Source organism: Heteronotia binoei, chromosome 5 (assembly GCF_032191835.1).
Source record: "Heteronotia binoei isolate CCM8104 ecotype False Entrance Well chromosome 5, APGP_CSIRO_Hbin_v1, whole genome shotgun sequence".
Taxonomy (NCBI): Eukaryota; Metazoa; Chordata; class Lepidosauria; order Squamata; family Gekkonidae; genus Heteronotia; species Heteronotia binoei.
Genome location: NC_083227.1, coordinates 115,992,130 through 116,010,288, shown reverse-complemented (window position 1 = coordinate 116,010,288; position 18,159 = coordinate 115,992,130). Strand labels below are relative to the sequence as shown.

At 42.0% G+C, this 18,159-nt stretch overlaps 1 protein-coding gene across 1 annotated transcript in view; it reads right to left on the bottom strand.

Moving 5' to 3' along the window:
• The window catches only part of LOC132572791 (serine protease inhibitor Kazal-type 5-like), a 44,787-nt gene that overhangs the window by 2,764 nt on the left and 23,864 nt on the right, over positions 1-18,159 (bottom strand). Inside the window, exons 7-13 of the mRNA XM_060240224.1 lie at positions 17,489-17,625; positions 15,893-15,998; positions 13,890-14,002; positions 10,007-10,094; positions 6,796-6,923; positions 4,346-4,409; positions 2,485-2,606 (exon numbers count right to left, since the gene is read on the bottom strand). Coding sequence (XP_060096207.1) covers positions 2,485-2,606; positions 4,346-4,409; positions 6,796-6,923; positions 10,007-10,094; positions 13,890-14,002; positions 15,893-15,998; positions 17,489-17,625 — 758 coding nt within the window. The remainder of the gene's footprint in view (positions 1-2,484; positions 2,607-4,345; positions 4,410-6,795; positions 6,924-10,006; positions 10,095-13,889; positions 14,003-15,892; positions 15,999-17,488; positions 17,626-18,159) is intronic.

Here is an 18,159-nt window from a genome sequence, read left to right as displayed (position 1 = left end):
TTTTCCCAAGGACATAAAACAGCAAGAGGAAATGAGATGAAAAGGGCATGGGGAAAAAGGATCAGTAAGCTCCTTCTACTGTACTACAGCCCTTACACCCTCCCTCCACATGTGCCATTTGCCAATAAAAAACACAAAGAGCTATAATAATAATAATAATAATAATAATAATATTTATTTATATCCCACCCTCCCCACTGAGGCAGGCTCAGGGCGACTCACAAGACATGGAGTGTGCCAAGATTATAATAAATACAATTATACAATAAAATACAGTTAAAACACATATAGATGAATAAATTAATTAAAACCACTACAAATTGAAGGTGCTACAGTACTATATATATATATATATATAAAGATGGCTAGATGTCAACTTCAGGATTCCATTTTATAAGCCAGTTGAAATAGGACAGTTTTGCAGGCCCTGTGGAACTGATTGTAGTCCCTCAGGGCTCGCACCTCCTCTGGTAGTTGATTCCACCAATGGGGAGCCATTATTGAGAAGGCCTGCTCCCTTGTTGTTTTCAGTTTGGCCTCCCTTGGTCCAGGGATTTTTAGAAGATTTTGAGAACTAGATCTCAGTGCTCTCTGGGGAATATATGGAGAGAGGCGGTCCCTAAGGTAGGCAGGTCCTCGGCCATATAGGGCTTTAAAGGTAATAACCAGAACCTTGTAACGAACTCAGAACCCAATTGGCAGCCAGTGCAGCTCCCGCAGCCTAGGCTGTTCATGTTCCCACCTAGGTAGTCCCACTAACAGCCTGGCTGCCACATTCTGCACTAGATGCAGTTTCCGAGTTCGGTACAGGGGCAGCCCCATGTAGAGGGCATTACAGTAGTACAACCTCGAGGTGACCGTTGCATGGATCACTGTTGCCAGGTCGCTACGTTCCAGGAAGGGGGCCAACTGCCTCGCCCTCCTAAGGTGGAAGAAGGTGGATTTAGCAGTGGCTGCTATCTGTGCCTCCATTGTCAAGGAAGGCTCCAGTAGCACTCCCAAGCTCTTGACCCTGCGCACTGGTATCAGTGATGCACCATCAAAGGCTGGTAGGGAGATCTCCTCTCCTAGCCCGCCGTGACCCACGCAAAGGACCTCTGTCTTCACTGGGTTCAGCTTCAGCCCACTCAGCTTGATCCATCTTGCCACGGCTTGCAGAGCCCGGTCCAGATTTATAGGGACGTCGCCAGTCCGGCCGCCCATCAATAGATAGAGCTGGGTGTCATCAGCGTACTGGTGGCAACCCAGCCCATACCTTCGGGCAATCTGGGCAAGGGGGCGCATGTAGATGTTAAACAACATCTGGGAGAGAACTGCCCCCTGAGGCACCCCACAATTAAGTAAGTGTCTCTGGGACAGCTCTCCTCCAATCGCCACCCTTTGTCCCCGACCCTCAAGGAAGGAGGAAAGCCACTGTAAGGCTAGCCCCCGAATTCCTGCGTCGGCGAGGCGGTGGGTCAGCAGCTGATGGTCGACCATATTGAAAGCAGCCGATAGATCTAACAACAGCAATACTGCCGAGCTGCCTCGATCCAGATGTCGCTGGAGGTCATCCATGAGAGTGACCAACACTGTCTCCGTCCCGTGGCCCAGGCGGAAGCCGGACTGGTATGGGTCTAAGGTGGAAGCGTCATCCAGGAAGCCCTGTAACTGCAATGCAAAAGGATCAGCAAAAGGCGGAAGGGCTCCTGGGTGCTTTAACCACCACAACACATGAATTCCGAGCAACTGCAAATGTTTCTTTTTAATTTTGTTGGGGTTGAATTTTGTGACACAATCATTGTTTAGTCCGTATTTCTAGAAAATAGTCCTTGAGGTTGAGCCAATCAGCGGCATTGTTTATGCACATGCGCAAAGGCCGGGCCATCTGATCAGTCAACGACGGGACAGGCACTCGGCAAGGTGGATTATGTTTGGGATGTCTGATCGAGCAACAATGTTTCAAATAAGGATGGACAAAACAGGAATGCCTTGCTGATGGATTTGATGGTGTGTCTGATCGCGGCCTAAGTGTCATTTCTAATAATGTTGTCAAAGAAAGATTTCTTTCCTAACTCAGTCTGAAGATTTCCACTGGGATGATCACTGACAGCTTCCTCAGGTCTTGTAAATAGTGCATGATAGGTTAGTGGGGATGAGACAAAAATCCAACAGCTGTCTGGTTAGATTCAAATACCCCATTTCTACCTTCAAACCAGTTTTTTCCTAGTATTTCCAACAGTGAGTGGTGCATATACATCATTTGCCAGAAGGGGGCATTAAAGATTTGGTTCAACATCTGTATTTAATTTCTTCTCCCTCCCACATGAACATGTCTTTTTCAAAACTTGGTATCTTAACAACTTTCTGACATTTTTTTTCACTAGGAAAATGCAAAAGGTTCTGACGTTTTCCTGGGCTATTAAGTGATGGAAAAGCAGCAGATGACCCAATGTGTGGACAGGGCAGACTAAAAAAACTAGAAAAATAAGTTTTTATACTCACAGGATTCTGTCACAAAGCATACATTCGTTGCTGTATGTCTCACCATCTGTGCCACAGACCTCCTGAGTACTTTTCTCACAAAGGACTATTCCTCTTGTCTGGGGATATCTGCTGCAATCAACCTAACAACACAGTAACATTCATACCAAAATCAATGCTCACAGAAGTTGGCTTTATCTGTCCTTTCTTCTCCAATATCCTTGTGTTTTTGAGCAATGTTGGAAGAGAGACTTGAAAGGGGTTCATCAATAGATGTGCAACCCTGACCTCGAGGAATTCTGTTAGAGTTAATAAATTAGTGTTGTTGATGCTAATCTTAATCCCGTTCTCATTCACAGAGCTGAAACCAGGGGAAATATTAGTCAAACTCACTTAAAAAGAAAACAAGTTCTCCTAATCTAAATTGTTCTCATTGTTCACGTACTATATTCACAGTTTTATACTTTATAGAAGCTGTTCTTAGACCTAAACATTATGCCTCACCTGAGTTGACTTGGGGATTCCCTGACAGAGCTCACAATACATATAATACCTGGGGAATTATCCATCTTGACTAACCTGCCTGGTTTCTGTTTGTGAGCACAAGGGTGGGGGAGCAGGGTCTTCACCCTTCTCTTTTGCACTTCTTTTCTGAGCTGAAATGACTACAAGGGGGTGGGGTGCTGTTTGTCTCCCTGACTCCAGTGTACTGAGTGCAACACATGGATCCCTAAGAGTGGGGGGAAAGGCTCCCCTGTATCCATTTCTGCTCTGGAAAATGATGTGGGAGGGAAGGCTGAAGGCCCTCCTCCCCTGCACCACACTTGCAAGCAGAAATCAGCCCTCCAGTGACTGTGAAAATAGCTCCTGGATGGGAAACCCCTTCCAAACAAACGGGAGACATAGCAGGGCTCCCTCTAAGCTGCAGAGTCTTGTAAGCAAAAATTCTACACTGTGAATTAAAGCTGTGAGCTACTGGCATTAAAGTTGTGAGCTACTGTATAAATTATTGTGCTCTGGGCTATTTTTCCCAAGCTTAGACAAAAATGTGTGAGCCAGTGGCTAATAATCTGTGAGCTAGCTCATGCTCACTCAGCTTAAAGGGAACACTGGGCATAAGTAATATCAGGGCTTTTTTTAAGCAAGAAAGCACAAGAACAGAGTTCTGGCTGACTTGGTGTCAGGGGGTGTGGCCTAATATGAAAATGAGTTCCTGCTGGGCTTTTTCTATAGAAAGCCCTGCATAAAACAATGGTTAAGTCAGGAGCTGTGGCCTAATATGCAAATAAGTTCCTGCTGGGCTTTTTCTACCCCAAAAGCCCTGAGTAATATTTTGTCCTTTAATGCTTCTCTGATTTTAAACGTAGGGGCCATAATGTAGACATCATTTTTACTGGACAAGCAACTAAGCATAGCCCCCAAAATGCCTTTTTCCAGCTTTGTTTACCCTGGAAGATGACTATCTTGACTCAGCCAGTCTGGCCATATGAATCTATGATCCCTGTGACCAAGGCTAGGTATTGTAATGCACTCAACACCTGTTTGCCCTTCAAATAATCAAAGACACCAGATAAAGTTATCTGATTATCAGTAATAACAGGTTTTAAGGAACCACTTCTATACTAATTTATCTGTCATGGCTTTTCACAAATAACCATATCTTGTGTCTAGGGCTTTGTAATGCTATATTGATATGAGCAAAGAACAGCAACGTTTTGTTGGAAAAAGCCAGCAAATAATATTGAATTTATATGCACATTTACTTGAGAGTAAGTCCTATTGAATTAAATGAATTAAGTGCTATTCTAACATTAAGTATACTGTATATGTCTAGGATCAAATTGCATGAATTCCTGGCTCTGAGAAAGAAAGACAGTCTCACCGCTCCATGAACATCTTCAGGACATTCACCTTCATGCTTTAGTGCAAGGACACTTTCAGTTCTCCTGCAAATAGCAGAAGGAGTGTTTAGTGGTTTATAAGAGAACATAGGAACATAAGAGAAGTCATATTGGATCAGGCCAATGGCCCATCCAGTCCAACACTCTGTGTCACCAAGTGGCCAAAAAAACCAGGTGCCATCAGGAGGTCAATCAGTGAGGCCAGGACACTAGAAGCCCTTCCACTGTTGCCCCCCCCCTCCCCAAGCAACCAAGCATACAGAGATCACTGCCCCAGACAAAGAGTTACATCAATATACTGTGATGGACCTCTGCTCCATATGTTTATCCAATCCCCTCTTGAAGCTGTCTATTCATTATCATAGACTACAATTACTCAATAAAATGAGGAAAGCCTCTGCCAAGTTATGGAATGCTTAGAAGATAATGCAGTGCAACATATATACTTGATGACACAAAATTGTCAAACTGAGCATGGATAGGCACTTGATGGTTTTAGTACTTTTACATCCTAAAAGTGGGGTGCTATTCTGTTGTCAAATACTATGGGGAAGTACAGAAGGTGCTCTTTCAGTCACAAATTTGGTAAGCTACTATCTGATACCTTTCAAACTCAAGACTAGGGTGTGCAAAAAAAAAAAGTTGGCATCTTTTCAATTTGGGGCTATTGGACACCCAAAATATTGGTATTCCTGAATATTCCTGAATCTCAATATTGGTATTATATTAAGATTGGGTAAATATTTGGGAAACTCAAATTTATTCAGGTGCATTATACCCTGTGTTGTCAGGATCATCCCCAATGGAGTTCAGAAGGCATTTAAACTTTAAATGTCTTCTGGCAGTGGCCAAATAAAAGCTGAATAAAATTGTTTTTTATTCAAGCAGGGCTATTTTGGTAGCTAAATCAGATTCACTAATCTGATTTGACTTCAGCTCAGTATATACCAAGCCACTCTCCTACTCAGAACTTTTGAATCCTGGTTCTGAACCTGGCTTTATGACTTCTGCATTCCCCAGTGTCCAGTACTACTGAATTACTATAAATTTCACAACTAGACAAATACTGCCAAAGTATTAAGAGAAAATGTTTTCACATGACCATCGGATGTAAAATCAGGGAATCAGCCATGTTAATCTGCTGTAGGTAACATTCCAAAGAGTCTTCTGGTGCCTTAAAAACTGTATTTTAAGCTTTTGTGAGCCAGACCCTATTTTATCCGATGATGTGTACCATGCATCTGATGGAATTGGTTCTGCCAGTTGTGAAGGTGAAGGTGTCAACACTAACCAGAAAAGTACCCTCAGAAGGAATTTCAAAATGGACAGCACCTGCTCTCCTTCACCCAGAACATGCGCAGACTGCTGAATGACCTCTGCTACTACCAGCTCTGCAATAACAGCCTGCCCAACGGGACCAGGAAGCTATAGTTTTTGGCGCAAGGACTTGGGCTTCCACCAGCTGGTGTTGAGAGCAGGCCTGCTCTCTTTGTGGCACTGCACCTCTGCTCCCTGAAGTTGCCAGTCCCCACAAGGAAGCAGTATCTTGTGTGTACGCTGCACATTGGAGCTGCATGCTGTCCACACAACACCCCCTTCCTTGTTCTTCCTGTGCCTCCTTCTCAGTTCTCCTCATGGCTCAGTCATCAGCTCCCTATTCCTGCAGGGGCGGGGGAGGGTCTTAAGGCCAACCACAGGCCAGGCCATTCCTCCTGCTGGGCATTCTTGTCTTAATCCCCCCCCCCCCAGTGTTTGGTGGTGCATTTGGCAGGTTTCAACAACTGGCATCGATCATGAGACAGAGAGGCCAAAGGCTACTTCAGAAGCTTGAAAAATCTAGTAACATCCAGAACCCTGGATATAGCAGTTGGTACATGTGCTTCCCCATGGACTTACCAAGTGGTCATCACTCCTACACTCCAAATAGCTGAGTGAACCAGTTCTCAGTAAAGGAAAACTGGCATACATACACAGTTTCAATGGGCAACTCATGTATATTTTTATTTAGGTTTGAGACTGGGTCCAGTGACACTTGTCTTTTTATATCATTCGATTTGCAAAGTCATAATTTATGTGCTTTTTGAAGATGGGTCTCTGCACATACTTCATTTATGCATGCATGCATGCATTTATTCATATATTCATTCATGTTTTTACAAAGGATGTCCTTGCTAAAGTCATGGTTAGCCTGTCACTGAACACAGCAAAGCTTCCAAACAATTGATGATGAATATGACATTCTTAAAAGGGTCAATCACTATCCTGAATTATCTGTCATTCTTTTAATTGGGAGTGTTTTAAATTCTGTTTGTCATGGCAAATTACCATGGAAATGTTTGTAGTTTGTTATGATATAAACACAATTAATATCCCACAACGAAGCCTATATCGGCCAAATTGCATTTACAATGCATTATTTGTTTATACTCACTCAATTTCTGAGCACAGGAGACATTTATTGTTGTATGTTTTTCCATCAGTACCACAAACAGGAGACCATTCAGAGCTGCAGCCATTCCCTTTTTCCTTTAGATCAGCTAAAATCTGGCCACAGTTCAACTGAAAGGGGGAGAAGAGTAGGACCTTTGAACTTTACAGGTAGTGGCTCATGCAGCAATCTACAGTTGTTTTCCAGCTAGGCTGAAATGGCAGAGAGTCTCATTGTCCTATGTGCACTAAAGAGATTATGTTGTCCAATTTTCCTGATGACATATACTGTGAATGAAATTGTTGCTGCCAAATTTCACTGTTAAAAGCTCTAGATTGATTCCTAATAACTGGATCTCAAAGGTCATAACCTTCATTCAGTGGTGGTGGGAATTGCCAGTAAGTTACAACTGGCTTATGGTGACCCTGTAGGGTTTTTGAGGTGGTTTGCCATTGCCTGTTTCTGCATGGCAACTCTGGACTTCCTTGGTGGTCTCCCATCCAGGTACAAACCAGGGCCTATCCTGCTTAGCTTCCAGAATCTGATGAAATCAGGCTAACCTGGGTCATCCAGATCAGGATTACTCACTCAGTAGCAAATCATAAGCATGCATATTTTGAAGTAAGGCCATAATTCTAAGTGCACGGTCCCAAAGTCACCTAGAGAGTCTCCATGGTAAAGTCATGCCAGGTCCTAGTCCAGCATTCTAATCACTACTTCACCCCAGCTCTCTAAACTTTCTTAGAACTGCGCCTTAGTAAATCATAGTTTGTATTCTTCCATGTAAGAGCCCCGTGGCGCAGAGTGGTAAAGCTGCAATACTGCCGTCTGAGCTCCCTCCTCACGACTTGAGTTTGATCCTGGTGGAAGCTGGGTTCAGATAGCCAGCTCGAGGTTGACTCAGCCTTCCATTCTTCCAATGTCAGTAAAATGGCATTGTAAAATGAGTACCCAGCTTGCTGGGGGGGAAGTGTAGAGGACTGGGAAAGGCAATGGCAAACCACCCCATAAAAAGTCTGCCGTGAAAACGTGAAAGCAGTGTCACCCCAGAGTCGGAAACGACTGGTGCTGGCACAGGGGACTACCTTTACCTTTCTATTCCTCCATGTGCCTTACTGTCAGTCTTCTCAACAATTTTGTGAGCTGTCTTGGTAACAATAGCAAGGGACTCCCCCAATCAGTTTAAATTATGCATATGGAAATTTCACAGAACCCTAGTAGTAATACCGCACCAGCAGAGCTTTCCTTACATGCCTCTGCTGTGGAACCAACCCTTATACACAACATGCCTTTCCCTCCCAAATAAAGAGAGAGTTTCTAGTGGGCCCTGTGGCCCTGGCAGAATGGTTCCCTAGGCCACTGTTGGATGAGCAGGTGGTGGTGGTAGTCAGGCGTTCCTTTTACCAGCTGAAGCTGGTGAGCCAGCTGTGGTCTGTCCTGAGCAAAAAAGATCTTGCGCTATGCTGCATGCCCTGGGAACATCTAGAGTAGACTACTGCAATGGACTCTGTGTGGGAGATTATACAGAAGGCATAACTAGTACAAAATGCTGTACCAGAATGCTGACTGGAGTGGATAATAGAGATTGCATCATTCCAGTCTTGTTCCAGCTACACTGGTATCAAGGTGCTGCTACTCACCTTTAAAGCCCTTTGTGGTTTGAGACCACCATGCCTTAAGAATTGCCTACTTCCATATGAATCTACCAGTCACCAGAATCTGAGGTTAGACAAGTGACCCTCCAAAAACAGACCTTCTCACTGTGGCATGAAGGTAGGAAGAATTATTTGTCCTCCTCCATAACTATCTTCACCCAGCAGGTGAAGGTTTTTGTTTTGTTTACATTCCCTCGGTTTTGCTTACATAGCACACGTGTTGTTTACATTCCTTCATTCCCTTCGTTTACATTACATTCCCTTAATGACCATCCTTCTTGTGTATGTGCATCTGTGCATGTATGTGTGATTTTGTGTTTTGCCGAACAGCTTTTATTGTTTTATACACAGGCATTTTAAATTTTTTTAATATTTTGACTATTCACAGGCTTGGAGACCCTGACTTGGGTGGAAAGGGGACACAAATTTGTTTTAAATAATTTAATGGGGCAATATTGAGCTGGTCACTATTCATCAGCACTGTGCTGACATGCTTCGGTATACATTCATATTTGCCACTGGGCATTCATACTAGTTGTTTGTGTTTTATCATATGGTCATACAGTATAAGCAATACAGTGTAGGCTTAAACCAACACCCAACACAAATGGCAAAAACAGGATACCTGACCTCTTACATTTACTGTGTAACATTTTCATGTCTTGATGCAAGCACACAATAAGAGCAGGAAGTTCCAGAAGGCCACTTAATAACAATCCTCTGCTATAAACCAGGAGTATCTACCCAGCTGTTTCCCAGACGGCAACTCATAAGTTCCTAAACTACATTTTACAAACCAATTGCCTTTATTGTAAACTCCCACAATACTTGCTGATCACCAGAACTGGATGAATATTCAAGCATGCTATATGAATGGCTCATGAATGATATAGTTTGGTCACTTATATAGTATGTTTGCATCCTTCGTAATCTGCCACAGAAGTCATCCTGTAATGTGGACCTTCCTTGATATTTAGGAGCTGATATAAAAGACTCATTTTACCGACCTCGGAAGGATGGAAGGCTGAGTCAACTTTGAGCCGGCTACCTGAATCTAGCTTCCGCCGGAATTGAACTCTAGGTCGTGAGCAGAGAGTTCAGACTGCAGTACTGCAGCTTTACCACTCTGCACCACGGGGCTGCTTTTGCACTGACCCCTATTGAAATAGTTGGTTATACTGTACTGTCAGATAAACAAACCAATAATGAATATAAATGTAAAATCTCAGACTGAAGGGGACAGTTCATGGCCAGTTTTTCCAAGACTTTATATGTTTGTCCCAGAGAATCTAGCATTCCTTCAAACACAATGGATTGGCTCTAAAGCTGCTCTTATGTTGGTGTTAATAGCACTTAAACTAATGGAATGGTACTTCCACTGGCAGAGGAGGGAGGATATTGGTTGATTTCTCCTCCTCCTCCCCTCAAACACTGGTCACAAAGATTCCCTGATCCACTGAAACAGAAGGGGGGAGGGGGAGTTTCAGTAACTATCCACACAGTAGTTTATATCTTGTGACAGAGACTTGGTCCATTATTGTATCATAAACTGAATTTACCTTGTGCTCAATGACGGCCTTTTTTTTCTTTTTCTGACTGAATAATTGCCTTTGACAATTTGCATTGTATTGTGATGATTCTTCTCCCCTAGAAGAAAAGGGAAGCACATGTATTTCTCTAAGCCTTTTTTAAAAAGCCATCACACCTTCTGGTGGCAGTGAATTTCACAACTTAATTACTAGGTGTTGCATGAAAAGCTGCTGCCAATAAGATTCTTTGGGTAAACTGAAGCTGTTCTGAGAGGCTGAAATTAATCTCTTTGTTCTCTAGTGCCATACCTTTCATAATTTTATAAACTTGTGCCATGCCCTAACCAGCATCTTTTTTAAAAAAAAAACCTTCAGAAAACCCCCAAAACTTTCCTCCTTTAGCTTTCAGTAGGTAACCTACAAACCTGACCTAAGTGTCAGCCTCAGTATCTTCTATCTAGCATGTGGGATGACCCTTATCACGTTGCTCTTATACAGATTACCAAGGTGGTGTATGTGAAGTACTATGGCCACTCAAAAAGTGCTATATAAATGCTTAGGAACTGTAGTGATGACTTATACAAATTCTGCCTTCTTCTGAAATGAGGGTCGCTTGTATAACAATAACAATAGCAAAATTGAATGGCTAAAAACAGCTAAAAAAATCCTTTTACAAATGAGGAGAAAAGGATTTTCAAAATGGGAAGATTTTTTTCCTGTCTTTTAGAACAGTAATATTGGTATAGCTGAGCTTCCATAGGGAGGATTTCCACTTATTGGAGTGTAAGCTATCATCCTTGACAGCTAGGAGTCATCCCCATATGACACTTCCTTTGGCATTGGATGTGAAATGAGTTCTCCTTTATAATCTCAAGATACGTACTTGGAGAAACTCGAAAAGAAAGGAATGCCCTCAGGTAGGCCAAAACCTGGCTGGACAGGACCAAACAAATAAATACTTTGATCACATCATGACCCGCATTCATAAGAAAATGAACTACCACATTTCTGAACAAGCTGAAGGCCAAGAGTAGCTGAACATATAATGCACTGTGGCAGATCTGCATTAAAAATCACAAAAATATGGTTGCCATTGGTCTCATTTCTGATAAAATGACTTTCTAATTTACTGCTGCAGCACATGGCTTAAAACATAGCCTTGGATCTTACAGTTTTGCTACATTAGCAATGGTGGGTTGGGTCCTACAGTTTCTCTTTTTTTTACTTTTTATTATTTTTGTTTAAATACATGTTCCTCACAATTTATACTTAGCTAAAGGCCTGAAACATCACAAATAGAAGGGACCAAACAAGTTCATGCAGTTAACTAAAGACAGAAAGAAGCAAGAAAGAAATAGAGTAACTCACTATATAAGTGAGCCGCCATCTACTATACGATTATGGAACCATCTAAACTGGCAGAACCAGCGCCAAACAAGTTTACTGCTGCCAGATTTATTCTATGTAATGAATTATGTATTTTAAATATTTTAACTTAATTAACTGGTTTTTATTTTTAATTTCTTTAATTGTTAAATTTTAAAGTTTTATCCTTTGTTAAATATGTGAAATGTTGTTAGCCGCCCTGAGCCGCCTAGGCGGGGAGGGCGGGATATAAATGTAAATATAAATAAAATAAATAAATAAATTATTATTAAAAAGTTATTTTTAGCAAATAGATTATATTCAGAACAAATATGTGCTGCTTCTTACAGTTATATTACATTGGAACTAGTGGATTGGATCCTACAGTTTTATTCCATCAGCATCCATACACTGCCCTGGTAGAAGGTGACTTTTGTTGAGGCAAGAAGTTTTTATGTCAATACTAGGCCTATGGATCACACTTTGGAGGGGGGCTAAGACTACAAATTGTCTGTACCAAGGTTCCTCTGTTACTCAAGAAGCCAGGACATCTATCTGCATTATTTTGCTGTTATGGGAAAGCAAAGGAGGAGCCAGTACAATTATTATTGGTCTGGATCAGCAGCTTAGATCTCAGGACTTCAGCAAAAGCTAGAAGTCTCTCCAGGAATTCATAAGCATTCACTTTGAGCTTCTACTTTGCTTGAAGTCATAGCATATGTTCTTCTAGAGCAAGAGAACACTTGGATCCTATGGGTTTCACAGTGCTTCTGTGGGTGGGATTGCTCGCCTGAAGGGTGAAACTATTTGGGAAATCAGATCACTCACTTCCTGTTTCACAGTCATTCACCACTCAAGTTACTGATGTGAGCATAAATGGCTACGTGTGCATTTCATCACCCCCTTCCCTGCTCCATTCACCCCTCTCCCCCACAACTGAAGTGGAGGGTGCCCCTCTTCCCTCCAGAGCCTCCACCTCACCCATTCCTTCCCTGGTCCAAGGCAGCTGTGTGTGTGAGGTAGTTAGCAAGATACACAAAAATATATATTCACACCTCTCTCTCTGTCTCTCACACAGAAATGTCTCCAAAAATCTCTCTCCTCAGCTTTGAAACACTGAATTTATCAAATATACATTTTCCCCAGCTGAAATACATATCCCAACAGCATCCTTCAGCAATCCCATTGGCCACCAGGTGCTGCCATTCTGCCAGGAGTTTGAAGTTTTTAAACAAAGGCTAGATGGCCATCTAACAGCAATGCTGATCCTGTGAATATAGGGGGAGGTATTTGTGAATTTCCTGCATTGTGCAGAGGGTTGGACAAAATGACCCTGGGGGCACTTACAACCCTATGATTCTATGAAGCGCTGCTTCCCATAAGCACTTATGTGCATGCTCCAAAGACAAATGATTTTTATGCCAATAAAGGCTGACTTGACAAATGATTTTTTAAAATACCCACTGCCCCACTCCGTAGCTGCCATGTCTGATCAATCAACCATGGAGTGAAAGTGTATTGAAGCGGGTTAAGGAGGGAATGTCTGATCAAAACTCCCCGTTATCAGCACACACACCCCAGATCAATTAGAAGTGCGGCCACACTAGATCAAACTTCACATCTGATGGCAGTCCTAGAGAGGCTTTTCCCTATTCTGTTCCTTAAAGAGTGAGTTGTGTTGATATCTGATTTGCCATGCTGAAAGGGAGCAAGGAAGAATAAATCAAACTAAGGGGCATGGCACTTATTGCATCCTTTCCCTTCTTTCTTCCCTGCTTAATTTTTGTGTCATTTTAAATGTGTGTGCTGCTTAGGATTGCCAACTCCAGGTTGAAAATTCCCTGGAGATCTAAGCATACAGCCTTGGGTGGGCAGGGTTTAGGCAGGGGAGAAACCTCAATTGTGTAATTCCATATAGACCACCCTTCAGATCAGCAATTTTCATCAGAGGAACTGATCTCTGTAGTCTGGAGATCAGTTGTAGTTCCAAGAGATTTCCAAACCCAGCCTGGAAGTTGGTGACTCTAGGGATGCCCCAAAGGAAATCTTTGTCCAGGGGGGCTGTGGTGGTTCTCACCAACTCAGGTCAGCCCAGCAACATTTTGCATCAGCAGAAGGTACCTTGTGCTGGAGGAACACATGGGTACTGGTAGAAAAAAAATGGTAGAATTCAGCTCAGTTCCTGGACTTTGTTCAAGCAGAAATGCATCACTCATCAGATGGCAACTGACTTCTCCAAGAAGGACTCAGCAACACTTGTTTTATCTGCATTCAGACCACATCTACAGTCTCTTTCACCCAAATGAGAACTGAAACTGGGGTTCCTGGATCAGACCCCACAAAATGGAGAAAAGATAGGCATCAAATGAATAGTATCATATTCCATATCTCTGGATAGATATGACCTTGACCCTCTTTTAATGCAGAAGAATTTAGTGAGACATACTTCAGATGATACAAAGAAGCTAGATACATACAACCTGATTCTTGCATTATAGATCAGAACTGACCATTTCTTTTCATTCCTCATAGTTTGTAGTATACTCACCCTCCACAGTTGGTGTAAGATCTGTAGTCACCCTGTGCAATCCTGTCATCATTTGAGCAGGGATTATTTACATCATTTCTGTTCAGAGACCCACCAACTTGATTGCAGTTATTCTGTCAATGGATAAAGAAGCATGTTTGATATTAGGATAACCTCTGTGCTTGTTCACAAAATTTAGGGTTTTCCTACCCTTAGATGCAAAACAATCCAATGCAGTATCCACCCTCAAGTGGAGGAGAAAGCTGCTACAGCAAAACTGCAGCAATTGCCTGCACCTAGGTAGGGCTGCCATCTCTAGGTGGGGCCTGGAGTTCTCCCAGAATTACATTTTATCTCCAAATGACAGATATCCGTTTCCCTGGGGAAAAGAGCCTCTTTTGGATAGTGGACTCTATGGAATTATACCCCTCTGTGGTCCCTCCCCAAACTCTGCACTCTCCAGGCTCCACCCCCAAAATCTCCAGGAATTTTATAGTCTAGAATAGGCAACCTACACCCAGGTGGTTTACGGAACTCAGGTTACTGTTGCAGCAGTTCTGAAATCCTTCTCAAAAATTCCATTAAAAAGCAACCCCCTCCCCCAATAGAAAGGTTACATATCTGGACAATTAAATTGTCTAGAAACAACTTTTTATGTAATCTCCATCAAACATCACTAGATGTTTTGTAAAATTAAGGCAGCATTGTGGTAAATAAATTTGGCACAACATTGCCGTATAAACATTCTATTCTATTTAACTATATAACTCAAAATGATCTGGTAGTATATGGATAATGGAAACTTGAAATAACTAGGGGCTGTCACTTCGCAGTTGCTATCATCACAAGAAAAATATACTTGTGTGAATCCGCAGTTACTCTTTTAAAATGCAGCAGCAGCAGAATTACTCCACTAATTTTCATAAGTTCACACAAAAGCCCAAAACATTCCTACGTACATTATCTATCACACAGGACAACAACCATTGCCTTCTGTCACACTTTCTTTGCTCATTTTAAGACAGTACAAGTTTTTGTTTCATTGACTGAAATGTTGACTTGGATCCCATGGCAACATTTCCAGGGCCAATTTACGCTCCAGTGGGAGATGGAGGGATGTGCATGACTTACATTAAGATCCTTCTCTCCATGGAAACTTTAGGTGGCATCCAAGCAACATTAATTTGCAATCTTTGTAGATGGCCTTTTAGTGGTAGCAGTAAAGGATTTACAGTAAAAGCAAAGCAAAAACAAAGTGAAACAAAAACCCAGCAAGTAAAACAATAAACAACTGACAAACACAGTCTCTAAAATCAATAGGCAAGGAGACTAGCCAAATAAGAGAAGGACAAGCTCAACATGGCATTAGAATAAACAAAAAACAAACCAACAAGAGCCATTTGCTTAATATTATCTCTGCAATGGAGAGGAAAGCTTTCACTCCTCCAAAAAGCAAGGAGAGACCATACATACTGAACACTTGAAGGGAGGGTGTTCCAAATATCAGGAGACACCACAGAAAATATCAGTTTCATGGAAATTAATTCACCACAGGTTTCCTGTGTGCAAACAATGAGTCAGTGGGTAAGAACAATGAGGTGGGTTGTGTCATCTTTCAGGTGTTTGAGCCTTAGGGTTTTTTTCATTCCTTTTTACCTCATAGCATCCTTCTACAAGGTGACAACCCTATCTGGTGAACAATCTCCATAACAATGAAGTATTCCTAGATTATGTTCCTTCCTAGCTCTGATCCTGTAATGAGGTAACAAGCATCACATAGAAACTGTGGCTAGAACGATTTGAATATTGCTCTCTACTATATTATCAAAAGCTATCCCTTTTTATATATCCAGCCATTTATTAAAAGCATGAGCTGTAATATCTCAGATTGAAAACACCATCCACAGAATCTGAATTTCCCACACCATGGAAATGAAAACAAAAAAAATGACAGGGAAGAAGACAGACAGCATTGCAGAGAAAGGCAGTGGTCAGGTAGCAACTTGTACAACATTTCTCCTCACCTGATTTACATTTCCTCGATTTGGGTTGCTTTGAACAATTCTGTTCCCATTTGCATTCTGGATTGTTCCTCCACCATGAAATTTGCCTTCTCTAATTTCCTTTTTGCTAGAAGACATGGAATGTTGAAGAGCATGATTGTTATGGTCAGGAAACTTGGATTTGCTTTTTAGAATTTTCATGGAAGAATGAATTACCCAAGAGACAATAAAATGTCCATGTTCAAGAAAGCAAGCAAGAAAATATTAAATATTGTCTGGTTCATACTAACTGCTTCATATCTTTAGAACCTTGTTTCCTGGTTCATAATGTTGCTGAAGTTGTCTGAGCATGGTATAGGGCAAAAACTAGGTTAAAATATAACATGGTCCCCATTTAAGATACCAACTGAGAGGAGCCTAAACTATTGCTGTTCACACACATTGTTCTCAATGCCCACAAAGAGTAATGAATAACACAGTGAGCAAGGCTGAGGATTACAAAAGTCACTGAACCCAAACATAGAGGAAAGCCCTTCGAAAGTGAAATAGCAGTTTATATGGTGCCCTACCATTAGACAAAGTAATCAGGAAGCAAACTTGGTAACCATTTAAGGGCAACAAATTATCAGTTACTATCACTCAGATGAAGCTATCAGCTATAGATGCACAGAGGTAGGTTTCTATAAGATACCATATTCACTGACAGGTTTTGCACACATTACTCCTTTCTCTGATTCAGTAGCCAGCTACTCCATATCTTCTGTGCTGACCTACACATTTAGATAGAAGTGTGTGGCACCATTTTCTGCTTCAGTCCTCAAGATACATTTCCCCAGCTCTGAGAGAGGCTAGTGTCACTTTGAAAGCCTCATGGCATCCTGTATAAGCACCTGCAGATATGCCTACATTCAATATACTACATCATATTGGGTACCACACTTTAAGACAGCTGATGACAAATTGGAACAAGTTTAGGAGAGAGCAAAATAGATGGTTGGAGGACTAGAAAATAAACTTATGAGGAGATGTTGAAGACACTAGGCATGCTTAGCCTGGAAAAGTGAAGACTGAGGGGAGACATGATCATGCTCTACAAATACCTGAAAGGCTGTCACACAGAAGATGACAAAAACTTATCTGCTGCTCTAGCAAGCAAGATAAATCAATGAGTAGAATTTGGCTGAACATAAGAGACACGTCATGTTAGTGGGAACAGTTCAACAAAGGGAACCAGTTACTCAGGGTGTGGGTGGCCTCTCCACTGATGGAAGTCTTCAATCACAGACTGGATAGTTATCAATCAAGAATTGTATAGATTTAATATAATAGGCAGGGGGTTGGAAGTCTGCACTGGTGGAAGAGATAGGAAGGGCAATAGGAGTCCTCTCCTCTTCCCTTCAGACCTGCTTCATGATTATTAGCCCCCATGGGTTCAGGGACCATGTGAATAAATTGTGTGGAGTGACACTGCTGTGGAGTAAGGGGACATGGGAAGGATCTCTTGCACTGGCAGATTGTGGGCTCCAATCCACTGGTAGCAAATTTGCCATTCTCCACAATTTCAAAATTTAATTCCTTCTGTTATCATGGTTTCCCCCTGTGCTTTATAATACTCACAATTTCTCTGCACACATCATGCATGTGTTGCTATGTGTTCGGCCAGAAATGTCACGTATTGGGTCATTCTCACGGGTGCAGGTGAGACCTCCATCAGGTCTCATTTGTGACCGATATTCATAACACTCATCACCCCTCTGGAGGGAAAGAAAATAATGTTTCTCATGAGGTGCCTTCTTTGTTTTGCTGGACTGGTTTTTAGAAACTCTAGAGGATGTTCATCCATAGTAAATGCCTCACATAACATTGTCAGGGTGTGACAGGGTGAACCACATCATGTATTATCTGTGTCTGAGTGGGCTGTAAATCAAAAGAATCATGAATGCCTTTCATAGCACTATGTGTTGGGTGTAGCCTTCTATGATGAACCTAGTTATTATTCTTTGGCAGGGACATTCAAAGCATGCAATTGATCTGAATGATAAAATGTATCTCCCCCTCTTTTCCCAACATGCCTATAATACGGTCAACATTTTTTTCCAGATTACAGTGGTTACCTCTAGGCAGTCAAGAGCACCAAAACAATTCAGATGCTATATCAGCCCTCATGGAGCAAGAAGGAAATTTAGGGCCAACAGACATGGCAAAGTTCATCTGTAAAAGGCAAACGGCAAGCATGTGTTGCCCTTGTTCAAATCAGGGAGAAAAGAAACACTTTAACCATTTGGCCC